Here is a 16667-nt window from a genome sequence, read left to right as displayed (position 1 = left end):
AGGAAGAGGCAGGAAACAGCTCCTGAATCATCTACAAATACCCAAGGTTGACAACAATAAACTTGGTCAAATGTTTTATTTTGTTCTTAGAAAGTACTCTAAGCTGAAAGCTATATTTTGTAGTTGGGATAATGTCATTAAATTTTCCTAGAGTCTTAGATTTTTAGGTTTTTCATTAGAATCATACAATTTACCTTTTCTGCGTTTTTCAAGGTAGCCAGCCTTTAACACAAAAGGAAGGTCCTGGGCTGCAATTGGAGGAAACTGGTTTCCTATGGAAGGTAAGGAGCAAAAAAAAGCAGTGATTAATCCCTTTTAGAAAAATTAAGTATCAGATCTCATTAGATTCAGTATACTTTTAATTACTCAAATTAATTAAATCCAAGTCTATTAGTTTTATTTCATATGTATTCCATAGACTAGTCCCTCTCCACCTCCTGTGAATCTCAAGAGCAAAAAAATATTCTGTACTGTTACATCTTAATATATTATGCTCCCAAATACACAATAATATTATGTAACTTGATCTCTAAAGGGTAATACTTTTTGACCTGCATTCTATAAGGAATGGACTAGGACACTGTTATAAATAATAGTGTTCAATATCTTTATAAATTCATTGGAAATATACTACAGTTGCTTTAGCATTTTACTAGAATGCTGCTGCTGCTGCTGCTGCTGCTGCTGCTGCTGCTAAGTCACTTGAGTCGTGTCCGACTCTGTGCGACCCCAGAGACGGCAGCCCACCAGGCTCTCCTGTCCCTGGGATTCTCTAGGCAAGAACACTGGAGTGGGTTGCCATTTCCTTCTCCAATGCATGAAAGTGAAAAGTGAAAGTGAAGTCGCTCAGTCGTGTCCAACCCTCAGCAACCCCATGGACTGCAGCCTTCCAGGCTCCTCTATCCATGGGATTTTCCAGGCAAGAGTACTGGAGTGGGGTGCCATTGCCTTCTCCATTACTAGAATGCTAACAAGTGAACATAACAAGTCCAATGACAGTTTCCATGGAATACACCAATAAAAACAGTCTTAAAATAGTTTATGATAAATAATGTTTTGATAGGAAGCTTATTATATACAAATTAATCACAGGTATACCTGTGGCGGATTCATTTCGATATTTGGCAAAACTAATACAATATTGTAAAGTTTAAAAATAAAATAAAATTTAAAAAAAATATCCAGTAGCTATAAAATCATGTGGTTTTTCCTTAAGAAACAAAAATCCAAATTAAAGTACTAATTTCAGTTCCCTGGTGGATCAATTTTGCTCAGTTCATTAAAATATATTTAAATGGAGTAATAATTTTGAAATACATATAAAATTTTAAGGAAAGCCAGTGGGAAAGTTTGAACAACTCTCCAATCAATGTATCCATTTAATCAATTGAAGGTAAAAGTTATTTAGTATAGTATTTTTGTACATAAAATAAAACTAACATAAAGGAATCTTATCTATGTGAGTAGGTCCTGGTTAACCACTAAATTAAAGAAGGTGACTAGTTTGACTTGCTTTTTTAAAAGAAAAGAAAAAATGATTAATAGCATCTTTTAAATTAACCTAGGTTACACCGACAAACAGAAATATTATATCACATAGAAATATGAAATTTTAGCTAATATAAAACCATTTAGGAAAATTTTCTTTCTAAATAAGATTCCTGAAGACAAAGTATCTACCTCTTCAACTAAGCAAGATGATAGTTAAGTTTTTGTGGAAGTATGCTTGGACTCAGGCTTTTATGTAACTGGCACACAGAGTTCTTAAGTGAACTATACAAAATCCCTTTGTAGGAAGCATCATTTGGATGACATTTCAGAATGAGAAAGCAAACATATTAATTAAATATTCAATATGATTATTGTATGTCATGAAAAAATGTCTACGTGGTTTGTGCACAGTGATAAAAATAGAAAATTCACTGCAAACATACCATAAATAATTTTGAGTCTTTGGGATGATGGAAACAAACTCTTAAGCACTCATTTATGGATGAAATTAAGCTACCCAAGGAAGAGGCAACTTTTCAGTCTTTAGGTCTAATACAAAAGGGCACAGGGAACAACTAATTACCTCCACTTGGCTACATAAGGCTCATGGAGAAGTAGAGCCATGACCCTCTCATATCCATTGGGGCATAAAATAAATGTTCTTTACATATAAAACAAATGCTCTAAATCTTAAGAAGAAACTTTACATTCTAAAGAGAAATGGGTACCTTTAGAATAGCTTTCAACTTTAAAGTTACTGGTCCAGAAAAAAGGAGGGGAAGAAGTGGAAGAGAAGAAAGGGAATTAGAATTTACAAAGGTGAATATATATAACCCAAAGCTCTTGCTTTAAGAAAAATGTTGATTAAATTTCCATCTGGTAAATCAATAAAATTTGATGTCACAAGCAACACTTATTCTGAATTCTAAATTCATGTCTCTAATATAAAATCTTTTATTTCATTCCTAAAGGGGAAAAACAAATTTTCTGACTAAAATTTCACTTTTCTAAATTCCTTTTGTCATTTGTCCAACACCTAGGTTTTGTTTAACATACACATGAATTTTTTAAAAAGTTAAAGTAAAGTAATAGTAATCCCTTTAGATACTTCAGATTTTAAGTTCTGTTTTTATTTTTTTTTAATTTTATTTTATTTTTAAACTTTACATAATTGTATTAGTTTTGCCAAATATCAAAATGAATCCGCCACAGGTATACATGTGTTCCCCATCCTGAACCCTCCGAAGAACCACTGGACTTGTGTAACACCATAAACATATAAACATTTAATACTTTTTGATGGTAGAAATTGAAAATTTGTAACAAGATATAAAAAGTAATAATTTCTCTTTAAAAAAATACAAACTCTCACATCATTTAACCTCATATCACTGTACCTAGAATGATCAACAGTATGCCACCATTTAAGGAGATACACACTGATTCAAATAATTATTATTGTTGTTCATGTGCTCAATTGTGTCCAACTCTTTGCAACCCCACAGACTACAACACACTAGGCTTCCCTGTCCTTCACTATCTCCTAGAGTATGCTCATGCCCATTGAGCTGGTGATGCCATCCAACCATCTCATTCTCTGTTGCCCCCTTCTCCTCCTGCCTTCAATCCTTTCCAGCATCAGGGCCTTTTCCAATGAGTCACCTCTTTGCATCAGGTGGCCAAAATATTGGAGCTTCAGCTTCAGCATCAGCCCTTCCAATGAACACTCAGGACTGATTTCCTTTAGATTGACTGGTTTGATCTCCTTGCAGTCCAGGGGATGCGAAAGAGTCTTCTCCAGCACCACAGTTTAGAAGCATCAGTTCTTCAGTACTCAGCCTTCTTTATGGTCCAAATAATTATTAATAAGACTACCACAGACAGAGGTGCCTGGTGGGCTACAGTCCATGGGACTGCAAAGAGTCAGACAACCACTGAGCAACTAACACACACACACACAAATGCAGCTATGCTGATACATAAGGAAAAGAAAGGTAAAGCTAATATAAACCTATCTGGCAGGTATCAACAAAGAGTTGCTGAAAATCTGCCAAACACAATTATATTATCTCACCAAGAGAAACTATGCATCACAGCCAATTACAACGTTCCAACAAACTCACAATTATATTATCAACTCTGTTTCACTACCAAAATTCACACCCTTGTCTCAAAAATAAGTTTAGCACTGAGCTTTAATCCTTTGGCACAGGATTCAGATCAGATCAGATCAGATCAGTCACTCAGTCGTGTCCGACTCTTTGCGACCCCATGAATCGCAGCACGCCAGGCCTCCCTATCCATCACCAACTCCTGGAGTTCACTCAGACTCACGTCCATCGAGTCAGTGATGCCATCCAGCCATCTCATCCTCTGTTGTCCCCTTCTCATCTTGCCCCCAATCCCTCCCAGCATCAGACTCTTTTCCAATGAGTCAACTCTTCGCATGAGGTGGCCAAAGTACTGGAGTTTCAGCTTTAGTATCATTCCTTCCAAAGAAATCCCAGGGCTGATCTCCTTCAGAATGGACTGGTTGGATCTCCTTGCAGTCCAAGGGACTCTCAAGAGTCTTCTCCAACACCACAGTTCAAAAGCATCAATTCTTCGGCGCTCAGCCTTCTTCACAGTCCAACTCTCACATCCATACACGACCACAGGAAAAACCATAGCCTTGACTAGACGAACCTTTGTTGGCAAAATAATGTCTCTGCTTTTGAATATGCTATCTAGGTTGGTCATAACTTTCCTTTCAAGGAGTAAGGGTCTTTTAATTTCATGGCTGCAATCACCATCTGTAGTGATTTTGGAGCCCAGAAAAATAAAGTCTGACACTGTTTCCACTGTTTCCCCATCTATTTCCCATAAAGTGGTGGGACCAGATGCCATGATCTTCGTTTTCTGAATGTTGAGCTTTAAGCCAACTTTTTCACTCTCCACTTTCACTTTCATCAAGAGGCTTTTGAGTTCCTCTTCACTTTCTGCCATAAGGGTGGTGTCATCTGCATATCTGAGGTTATTGATATTTCTCCCAGAAATCTTGATCCCAGCTTGTGTTTCTTCCAGTCCAGCGTTTCTCATGATGTACTCTGCATATAAGTTAACTAAACAGGGTGGCAATATACAGCCTTGACGAACTCCTTTTCCTATTTGGAACCAGTCTGTTGTTCCATGTCCAGTTCTAACTGTTGCTTCCTGACCTGCATACAAATTTCTCAAGAGGCAGATCAGGTGGTCTGGTATTCCCATCTCTTTCAGAATTTTCCACAGTTTATTGTGATCCACACAGTCAAAGGCTTTGGCATAGTCAATAAAGCAGAAATAGATGTTTTTCTGGAACTCTCTTGCATTTTCTATGATCCAGCGGATGTTGGATTAGGCAAAGGATTAGGCATTCAGTAAATGTTGGCTTTTATTAATTATAATTAAATATTATTATTATACTTAGTATAATTATTAATTCAAATGAATGGTTACCAATGTGACTATAAGACTATTTAATGTTGCCTAGGGAATTTTAATCAGAAAAATGAAAAAAGCATGATTTGGTAACTGTATTTGTTAAGCATTACAGTTATTTTAAAAGCAACTTGAAGATTTCTTTCTGAATATATGAAAGTGGTTGATAGAGAAATTATATCCTAACTCAAAGGAGAAAAAATAATTAACCTATACTCCAGGGCAGCTTATTTATACTGCAGACTATCACCTCATAGCTTTCTAAAGTGGCCAAAAATTTTCAATACCCTGACAAAATAAACATATACTGACAAAGACAAGTCTGCTTTTTATAATATGAGCATGTATTTCTTATATAATAGTCCAACTTTTCCAAAGAATATCAATATTAGACATTAAAACTAATACCCTACAAGAGCAGGCAAGGAATGGGTCTTCTTCCAATTTTTCATTTTGGAATCTGAAATATGCAAAATGGTAACAGTGTCACAAAAAATTCAAAGAAACAAGTATCACGTGCCTATTATATCCTACTAACTCAGTGGGAAAAAGGAAGCAGTGGAATGCAAATTTTCTCATAGGTAGGTATCAATATTTTATTTACAAGGCCACTGTTTTTAAAAGATAATTCACCAATTCTAGATTGTGTCTTGAAACTTTTGTCTTAAAATCAAACTGTGTTATATAGTGGACATAGTCCACCAGCAAGCTAAAGGAATGGACTCCAGAATAGAGAAGAGCATGAAAATATTTTTTAAAAATTACCTAAAACCCAAGTAAGGTATTACCCAATTTTAGTAATTTTATTAATCTACAGTTTTAATTTTTTCCATTGAAACTAGGAGGAAAAATACTGAAATCTTTAAATATAGCCATGTATTAAATAAATAAGTTCTATCTTTTTAAATGCTTTAAATATTAAAATATTTAATAACAATATTTAATAAAATATTAAATAATACCCCCATTCTAAGATTCCATGAAATATATACACATTGATACTCTTCTTGCACTTTCAATGACAAATGGCCAAGGATCAAGATGGATTTAACTTTCAAAAATATCTAAAGTGAAAATTGTTCACAACATATTTTCATAGAACAATAGATAACTGCCTTTAGATCTAGCATAGAATTGTCTTATGTTGTTTCAAAGGTTTAATTTCTAACTAGAATCGTGGTCTGGAATAGCTGTGAAAGAAAATACATACATAAATATTTGTCATATTCTACTAACTCAATTCACATGGAAAATTTGGAATCTCAAATCTTTTCATCAGTTTTTTTAGTGGCAACATGAAAATTATGTATTTAAAGGACACATGAAACAACAGTAACACTTAAGAACTACTACAGTAACTAAAGGATTACTACTTGTGTTTCCTTAGCATAGTCCTTTTATAGTTTGTTTTCTCAATGTATCACTACTACTCTCTTCAGAAAGAATTAATCAATGAATATACTAGTACTGGTGATCCCTAAATCTATCATGATACTTACTTTAAAAAAAAAAGGCTCATATTTGGTTAGACACAAAGACAGTCAGCTTCCAATTAGCAGGACCATAGAATCCCCAGAGGTAGTTAAGCCTTGGCTACCAGATTCAAAGACTGATAAGGTCCCTGTGATGACACCAGGGGCAAAAATAGAAGTTGCAGCTCACAGGTTTGCCATCTGTTAGTCTCTCCACCCCCTCTATAAAATGGCAAGTCATTTTAAAAGCTACTCAGCAAAAGCTAAATAACTATTCCACATTTGCCTTTATTAACTGTTTCTTGATATGGAAATTCCAATAGCCTCATGAGAATCATCAATAGGTCTATCTGAAACCAAAGAAGATAATAACTCAATATTACAGCTCTGTGCTCACAGGAAATGCTTCATGAATATGGTCCAAAAGATATATTAAATGCTTGTTCAGAGTCCAAACAAAAGCTATATTACATCAAATATATATATGTAACTGTGGCTGATACTGATTTTCATGGAAATCTGTCAATACGTAAAATTCAAGTGGCAATAACAGAAAAATTAAGAATCAGAATTAAGAGAAATCTGAAATCATGGGGGTTCATCAATAACCACTAAAATAGCAGTCAAAAAGCCATAGATTGAAAGTATGTGTGGATTATGTTATTCATAAAGTTATATTATCCTCATTCACTTAAAACTGCTTCTTTTACTTAAGAAGTATGGCCAGGATTTGAACTATCTAATTATATATCTGAAGATTGCTTTTTTAGATAAATTTTTAGTATAGGACTATTGTCCTTAGCTCATAAATTTAGATGTAAAAATAATACCTCTTGAAGATTTCTGATTCTTTGATCCAGTGATAGACCTTAAGCTGTAACATTTTTTAATGCACTGAAGTTATTGCTTATAGAATTTTAAAAATGCTTTTATCCAAAAATTCCAGATATACCAATTTGTGGAAATGTCTGTAAGACTCCTTCAGTTATTTATAGGGATAAAAGCATATCAATGTATTGAATCCATCATTTTAAAATAAGGGTTAATATGAGTAACTTCACTTTATAAACAAGACTTCTTTTTCATATATTTATAATACTGGGCACTCTTTATACTTTTACATTTTTGTAAAAGTTACTTTTTAATAATACATCATTAGATTCCAAAGAAATAAGTTAAATCAAATTTCATCTCCTATATACAGTTACTTCTCAGCTACTTTGTGTCTGACTATATCTTTTTTTTTTTTTTTTTTAGTGGTTAAAAACAACACAAATTTCTAATCTTCCAGTTCTGGAGGTCAGAAGTCCAGAAAGTGTCTCATGGGCTAAAATCAAGGTGTCAGCAAGACTGTGTTCCTTCTGGAGCCTGGAGGACAGACTCTATTTCCTTCCCTTTCCAGCCCCTAAAGGCTGACCCATTTCACTGGCTATTTGCCTCCTTCCATCTTTAAAGCCAGCAATGGTTATTTGAGTCTTTTTCACAACGTCCTCGTTCTGGTTACAATTCTTTTGCCTCCTTCTTCTCATTTAAAGTGAAAAGTGAAAGTGAGGTTGCTAGTCGTGTCTGACTCTTTATGACCCCATGGACTGTAGCCTATCAGGCTCCTCTGTCTATGGAATTTTCCAGGCAAGAGTACTGGGGGGGGTTGCCGTTTCCTTCTCCAGCTTCTCATTTAAAGTTTCTTGTATTTACATTATGGGCTTCCCTTATAGCTCAGTTGGTAAAGAATCTGCCTGCAACGCAGGAGACCCAGGTTCAGTTCCTGGGTCGGGAAGATTCCCTGGAGAAGGAAACGGCAACCCACTCCAGTATTCTTGCCTGGCCCACCTGGATAATCCCCTTATTTTAAGGTCAGCTGATTAGCAATCTGACTCCAAATGTGGACTTCTCTGAGGCACTATTATTGTGCCTACTGTACCCCTCATTATCATATCAATTGGCTATTGATTTTTGCATATATTTGGAACTTATGTATCTGTCCACATCTTCTCTGTAACAAGAAAAAAACTTAGCTAAATTAAGAAAAGCAATATTTTTTTAAAGTTTATGATACACAAACACAGAGAAACTGTGGCACAAGCTTAAAATGGAATACATTTTTTTTCTTAAATTAAAAATAAAATTATAACTATATCAAAATTTTAAGATATTCTAAATAATTAAGTATATATGGTTATGAATTGGATTTTAATTTAATGTTTTACTTTAACACAAAAATGTGCCCCAACTTGACTTTTTTTTTTATTGAATTATAGTTGATTAAGGGCTTCTCTGGTGGTTCAGATGCTAAAGAATCTGCCTACAATGCAGGAGACCTGGGTTTCATCCCCAGGTCTGGAAGATCCCCTGAAGAAGAAATGGCAACCCACGCCAATATGCTTGCCTAGAAAATCCCATGGACAGAGGATCCTGGTGGGCTACAGTCAAAAGGTCACAAAGAGTCAGACTCGACTGAGTGACTATCACTTTTTCACATATAGTTGGTCTACAATGCTCTTGTAAGTTTAAGGTATACAGCAGAGTGATTCAGTGATTCAGATATATATATATATATATATATATATATATATATATATATATTTCTTTTTTCCCCAGATCCTTTTTCCTTACAGGCTATTACAAAATATTGAGTATCTTCCCTATGCTATATAGTTGGTTTGTGTTTGCAATTTGATTTGTATTTAAGATTGTGGTTAAAACCTTGAGTCTTAAACTCAAATTGTAGCTTGACTATTAGTTCTGTGACTTAGGCAAGTTGCTTGATTTCATTTAATTTAGTTTTCAAATATTTGAATGTAGGTGTTAAGAGGGCACACTATGGAGAATTACTGTGGAGATTTAGAAATATAATATTTGAGATAACTACTCTAAAATGTTACTTCTTTTTAAATAGCAATGCAAATTTGCCAAATCCATTGCTCCATAAATAAGAAAACAAGAAAGCTGAAAAGAAAAACCACTACAATAAAATCTGAAAGCCTTTTACTAATACAAATTTCTCTCCAGCGATAGCTATTTGGCTATGGTTTTTCCAGTAGTCATGTATGGATGTGAGAGTTGGACTATAAAGAAAGCTGAGTGCCGAAGAATTGATGCTTCATTGGAGAAGACTCTTGAGAGTCCCTTGGACTGCAAAGAGATCTAACCAGTCCATCCTGGAGGATGTCCTGGGTGTTCACTGGAAGGACTGATGTTGAAGCTGAAACTCCAATACTTTGGCCACCTGATGTAAAGAGCTGACTCATTAGAAAAGACCCTGATGCTGGGAAAGATTGAGGGCAGGAGGAGAAGGGGATGACAGAGGATGAGATGGTTGGATGGCATCACTGACTCGATGGACATGAGTTTGCACACACTCTGGGAGTTGGTGATGGACAGGGAGGCCTGGAGTGCTGCAGTCCATGGAGTAGCAAAGAGTCAGACACTACTGAGCAACTGAACTGAACTCCTTCCTTACTTATATTAGCTCTGTATCAAACACGACCTTTACCATACTGACAGACTGTAAGTTTTAAGCATTTTTTAAAAAAGTATCATCAAATATAAATTAAAAAATATATATATAAACAAATATCAGCATGGTTCAATAAGGTAATAATAATTGCAACAGCTAACATTTATTATGTCTTGAAGGCTTTACCATGAGTTAAGCATGATATAGTCATCATCTCATTTTATTCTCTTACATCCCCAAAGGTTCCCAATGGAAAATTAAGGTCACAGGTATGAGGTGGATCCAGGACCCCAAGTCTGTCCAATGAAGCCCATTCTCTGAAATGCTATGTCCTACTGTTGATGAAATAAGTGAATGTCATCTATAGAATGGAGAAGGAAATGGCAACCCACTCCAGTGTTCTTGCCTGGAAAATCCCATGGACAGAGGAGGCTTGCAGGCTATAATCCATGGGGTCGCAAAGAGTCAAATTTGACTTAGAGACTAAGGGCATGTACAGAAACTCTATAAGACAATATCATTGAATTACTGTTCTGTGTCATTAATTACAATTATGCATTTAAAATTCTACACTTGTTTCATTTTCTACAAGATTTTAGAGAGATAAATTTCACTTCCTAAAAATGTCGTTTTAAAAGATTTCCATTTTAGTTTAAAAACACATTCACACAAACATGAGACAAATTAGTAATGAGAAAACTGATTGCTATGGAAGGAAAAAGAGGCTCTTTTTGTATGCAGATTCCTCTGGCAAACTATATTAAATATGAAATAAATGTAATTTAGACTGGATTCTTAAGCTCCTTTCCATTCAACTATGTTTTAGTTTTGCGCAGGCTATACAGCAATCTTATTTTTTTCTCTTTTGTAACTGTTTTATGTTTTAAGTTTAAGCTATAAATTTTTATAATTATTTTTAGAATAAAAGTAACATTTTTCTAATTTAAAATATTCTTTAAGTTCATTTTCATTGACTTATTTTTCCTATTCTGTGTATAAAAAGTTTAGAGTCATTAACAATATAAGATCATATCTGAAGTATCTGAAATAGGAATCCACAGAATGTCTTCTATATTATATAATATAATAAAAGATACACTTTTGTTTCTGCCTTGAAGAAAGAACAGATACATAAACATACATACATACATAAACATTCTATTCCCATCTCCCCAAAGAATCTATTATTGAGGGGTGGTTAAAATAAGTGAAAAATATTCAGTATGAAAATATCAACTGTGAAATCATTTTATGACTAACCTAAATTATTGAGTTGGGATAGAGTCTGCCATTCAAAGTGTTAAAAGGATCCTCTTGAAATGCGTGCATGTTATTTCTCTTTTCTCCCTCTCTCACTCAGACACACACACACACACACAATTTATCTTCCTCTCATCTGAAACATATTTTTCTATAAGTCTCTTTTTTCAATACAAGTATGAAATTAACACATCCTTACCTATTAATTTAGGAATACACTGCTTTATTTCCCCCACAAAGCATTTCACAAGCATTTTTTTAACCGTGTTGTATGAATTCTTTTTTTAATTAATTAATTTATTTTAATTGGAGACTAATTATAATATTGTAGTGGTTTTTGCCATACATTGACATGAATAAGCCATGGGTGTACATGTGTTCCTCATCCTGAAGCCCCCTCCCACTTCCCTTCCCTTCACAGGCATTTGTGTACATATATTTGGTAAAGAAATTAAAAGCAAACAGGAGAAATTTGTATGTATGTGTGTGTGTGTATATATATAGCAAGTACCTGTATAGAAAAATGTTAATATTAAGGGAATATGAGTAAAGGGTATACTTGGAATTCTTTGCACTATTCTTTCGACTTTTCTATAAATGACATTATTTCAAATTAAAAAAAATAAAACATAAGTAAAAAATTTAGACAAAACTAGGAGTCAGGGTAGAACACAAAAGTTGGAAATGCAAAACTACTACTTATCAGGACTGGGGCAAAAATTCAGTTAAAAGCTTTATAATAATCAACATGAAGCAAGAAATAATAAGTTATGTGATTCACTGCCCATAGTTAAATACAGATCATTGCTCAGGGAGGAACAAGCAGCAACTATTCTCAGTTCCCAACATTGAAATAAGAAAGACATTTCTCCCATGTGGTCACAATGTCCTCAATAATATTTTTACAGTAAGTAAAATAAAAGTTTCATAGGGTTGCCTTGTACAGCATCACTCATATTGCGCCAACAGCATAATGCCAAAGTAAGATTCAGTAAAAGCAATTCTACCAAGTACAAAACCAGGTAGCCCAAGTGTATAACTCCCAAACAGCTATGTTAAACTTAAGGATAAAATCACCGAATGCCTATAGGAATAGGCACCCTGACATTTTTCAGACAATCCCTCTAAAATACTACTTGTCTTGATCAAACTTCTGGTAAATATCAAATCCCAGGCAGAAGATATGACCCCTGCAAGAAGCTAAGACAGCTCTTTCTGTTACTGCTTAAGAGTCATACCTTAACAAGCAGCCAAGCTGGAAGTAATGTTGATATATACTCTTATTTATAAATTTACATATAAATTTGTAAGGTTTAATAGCTTTGCAGGACCTGGATGAAGACAACCTTAACACAAAAACAAATCAGCAGCTGTCCTTAAAACTCTCAGTGCCAGAATAATTCTAGCTTGCAAAACATTTGCACATGCCCACTTTACCTAAATAAAAACATCCACAGAACATGTTACTGAGATTAAGAGAATGAGTCTACTCTACAATATGAACTGGTCATCTTATACACATCTGGGTAACTGAAAGAATTAGAAAACATTGTTATTCATGTAACTGAGTAAATTACTACAGAATACAAATTGAAACTTCAATATTAGACCAGTTAATGCATAGCATGTTTTTTTCCTCTAGTACCTGAAAATAAAAGCATACCATATGCTGAATCATCTTTCTGGTCATCAACTTCAGAGTAACTTTTAACAGTCAAATGTGGGACTGGCTCAGGAGAGACATTCACATGGTACTTACAGTATTAGCCTAAAATGATGTGTTCACAAGTTTATCTTTTCTACTAAGCTTTGAGCAAGGGATCATGACAGTGATTCTCAAACTTGAGTGTGCACCAAAATCACCAAGGGTACGTATTTAAAAGGAGAAGGCAATGGCAACCCACTCTAGTGCTCTTGCCTGGAAAAATCCCATGGGTGGAGGAGCCTGGTAGGCTGCAGTCCATGTGGTCTCGAAGAGTCGGACACGACTGAGTGACTTCACTTTCACTTTTCACTTTCATGCATTGGAGAAGGAAATGGCAACCCACTCCAGTGTTTTTGCCTGGAGAATCCCAGGGACGGCGGAGCCTGGTGGGCTGCCGTCCCTGGGGTCACACAGAGTCGGACACGACCGAAGCGACTTAGCAGCACTTAGCAGCACGTATTTAAAATGTAGAAGCACAACATTGAATTAAACGACATTGTTCTTGATGGTATATTTTAAAACCTCATCTAGTACTAGTTTATAGGACTTATAAAATATGTTCTAAAGATGTTTAATATAAAATTAAAAGAACATCAATAAGTAGATACAATACACTTCTGCAGTCACAACACTGAAAACAGAGGGAAAATGCCAGACGTACAAACAAACGATCATGAGGATAATGATTTTGTTTACAGCGTATCTAACTTTTGAGTCATTAAAATAATTCTGTAAACATTTTATATGTGTTAACCATTGCCCATCTGGTCCCCCACTGCTAAAAAGAAGAGGAAGAGAAAACTGACAGGGAACACCAGAGGGGCAAGATAGCAGGTAAAGGGCTTTCATAACTGAATAGCAAAAATGGCATACCATCTTAACACCCCCTTTCACAGTTAATAACACTCCAATTCAGTTCTACACTTTATAACAACCAACATAAAGTAAGAGACACAGTGCAAAGAAAAAAAATAAATTGGAACTGCACATATAGTATTAAAATTGCCCATTTTTAACCATGTGATTTTAGCATATTTTTCAAAAATTAGTATCCGTGATATAAAAAGTCAACTGCCAAATAGTCTAACTGCCATTTACCATGAGTTACACATCATAATGCAATCTAGTAATTTGTTCACTATGTGGACTATCTCACCCCAGGTTCACAAGGTGACACAGTCCAACTGTCCATGGTCTCCTTTTCTCCTAATTAAGAGCTGTCATTACCAGAACAAAGTCACTACTAAAGTTTTTATTCAAATTAAAACTTCAAAAAGAAGTTCATTGGATGTTAAAAGGAATAAAATGTTTGTCAACAACTTCCAACTATGGATTCAACTTCATGCAACAAAGAGCGCCTTTTAGCCACATGTGAACACCCACCAAGACAGTTCAGCTGTGGTATCTCACTGCAATTTAAGGTGCTGGCAGATACCTCAGGCAATTTAGGCAGTGAAACCGTCTGAACGCAGAACCTTAGTTTGCTCGTGAATATTTAAAATATACAATGACCTCTTAAAAACATAGAAAGACTTAAAATCCAAAGGATATACATCCTACTCCATGTGAATAAATGATAAAACATAAAACAAAACTTATTCAAAATAAATCCAGATATGGTAAGCTCTTGTGGTAAGATATTCCATTACATGTCTTTCTCCACAAATTCAATCTGTAATTAATCATATGTGAATAGACCATGATGTATATTCTCACTGAAAAAAATTTACAAATATTATATATATATATATATATACCTAAGAATACAATTATAGTTAGTAACTAAATTAATTCGATTAAGTTCCCTTCATCTGGATAGCCTCATCTGCAAGATTCAAAGTTCTACTTTACTTTTAAAAATGATCAAAATACATTAAATTAGAGAAAAGAAACACCTCATAAATCCCTCAGATGATAGAAACCTATGGTAATTTGATACTTGGTCCAATGATCTCTTACCAATCAAAGAAATCAGGTATGATATTAGAAACCTTTTTTGCCTTCAATCTTTCCCAGCATCAGACAAAATAAGAAGAGGGTGGTAGAGGATGAGATGGTTAGACAACATTGACTTAATGGACATGAACTTGAGCAAACTCTGGGAGATAGTGGAGGACAGGGAGGCTTGGCGGGTGCAGAACATGGGTTCACCAAGAGCCAGACCTGACTTACCAACTGGAACAACAACAACAAATTATAAATCCATACATGGATAAGAATTAGTATAATCACTAATTTGTCAAAGAATGACTTTCTCATGGGGTGAATAGGAAAAAATATTTGCATGGATGTCACAACAATGAACTCCTGCATATCACCAAGAAGAAGTTAACAGTTTAACAGAAAAACAGGTAAAAAGTATGAACCAGGCAATTCACAGAATAAGTACAAAAGCCAATAAACATGAGAAAAGATGAATGTTTCCTGATTTATTGTCTTTCCCCAGCTGTCCTTACCTCCCCTAGAATGTGAAATCAGAGACTACGCTGTCTTACCCACTGTGTATCTCCAGGGCCTACATTAGCACCTGGGACACAGTAATACTCATTAAATTTTGCTGAATAAATAAACCTTACTGAACATGAAAAAGAACAAACTAACCCACGACTCAATGTACGTGAGTCTGAGTAAACTCCAGGACTTGGTGATGAACAGGGAGGCCTGGTGTGCTGCAGTCCATGGGGTAGAAAAGTCAGACACAATTGAGCGACTGAACTGAACTGAACTGAATGCAGGGTAGAATTTTTAAATGAAAAACAAAAGACAATGTCTCCAGATTTTTAAACAATTTAAATTAAGTCAATTTATATTATTAAATCACAGCCAGAAAAATTTCAACCACTGATCTAGAAGATTTCATTTAATCAATACAAGTGTACAACTTGAAAACAAACCCCTCAGTACGAAGATATACCCTTGAGACTGTGCAGACAGGCCAAGTCTCATGTATCCACACTAATGTTCACTCTGCCTGGAATCTGTTACTCTTTACACCTTTCCTCACTTTATCATCTCTCTCTACCCTCACCGCCTAGAAAGCGTCCAGTTCATCCCTCAGGATAAAGCTCAGCTCTTTGAAATGCATACTATTATGTCACTACAGTATAAAAATATTTGTAATAAAGAAGATCAATTTCTCAAAAAGATTAAAGGAAGCTATCTTCGCTGATACAATTCTAATTATCACTGATTTTTTTAGTATTCTAAAAAAGTCATTTCAGTGAAACAAAAGTGTCATTGGTTTTTAATTATCCAGATATTTCTATATTTTCCAAAACTCTCCATCTGATTACAGAAACAACCAAAGGATTTAAGATAAAACATATTCTGGGAAAAATACTGATGCATTTCTAGAAGTCCACAAGGGCTAGACATGTTCTTGGTCGTAAAAACAGGCATTTATTATAAATTCTTTTTTTTTTTTTCAAAATTAAATAAATCTAAAGTTTTTAACATTACAATACTAACAATGCATTTTTGTTTTAGGACAATTTAGATGCTTTTAGACTGATTCACATAAAAATATCAACAAAAATAATTGTGCCAGGCTATAACTGGTATTCCAAATTCCATCTGGGAAATAAATTTTATGGCTACACTATAAACTTCCAAAATCCTGAAGTTTTAATAGATATGCTGACACAACCTTAACCATAACATTTCTAGCAACTGCTGCTATAATAAATCTGTCAGTTTCTATAATGCCTATGACAAATCCATTAATATGAATGATGTTCACTTCAGATAGGACACCACACAGCAACTGCACAAGTATGTCATCTCCATTCTGAGTAGCAAATCAGTAATCAATATTTGTAAAAGCAGC

At 34.7% G+C, this 16667-nt stretch overlaps 1 protein-coding gene across 2 annotated transcripts in view; it reads right to left on the bottom strand.

Annotated features, from left to right (window-relative positions):
- The window catches only part of SKAP2 (src kinase associated phosphoprotein 2), a 171630-nt gene that overhangs the window by 71848 nt on the left and 83115 nt on the right, over positions 1 to 16667 (bottom strand). For both annotated transcript variants that reach the window (XM_019958861.2, XM_019958860.2), the window contains exon 5: positions 195 to 272. In XM_019958861.2, the coding sequence (XP_019814420.2) occupies positions 195 to 272 (78 nt within the window). The remainder of the gene's footprint in view (positions 1 to 194; positions 273 to 16667) is intronic.

Source organism: Bos indicus, chromosome 4 (genome assembly GCF_029378745.1).
Source record: "Bos indicus isolate NIAB-ARS_2022 breed Sahiwal x Tharparkar chromosome 4, NIAB-ARS_B.indTharparkar_mat_pri_1.0, whole genome shotgun sequence".
Taxonomy (NCBI): Eukaryota; Metazoa; Chordata; class Mammalia; order Artiodactyla; family Bovidae; genus Bos; species Bos indicus.
This window is presented reverse-complemented; position numbering and strand designations above follow the sequence as displayed.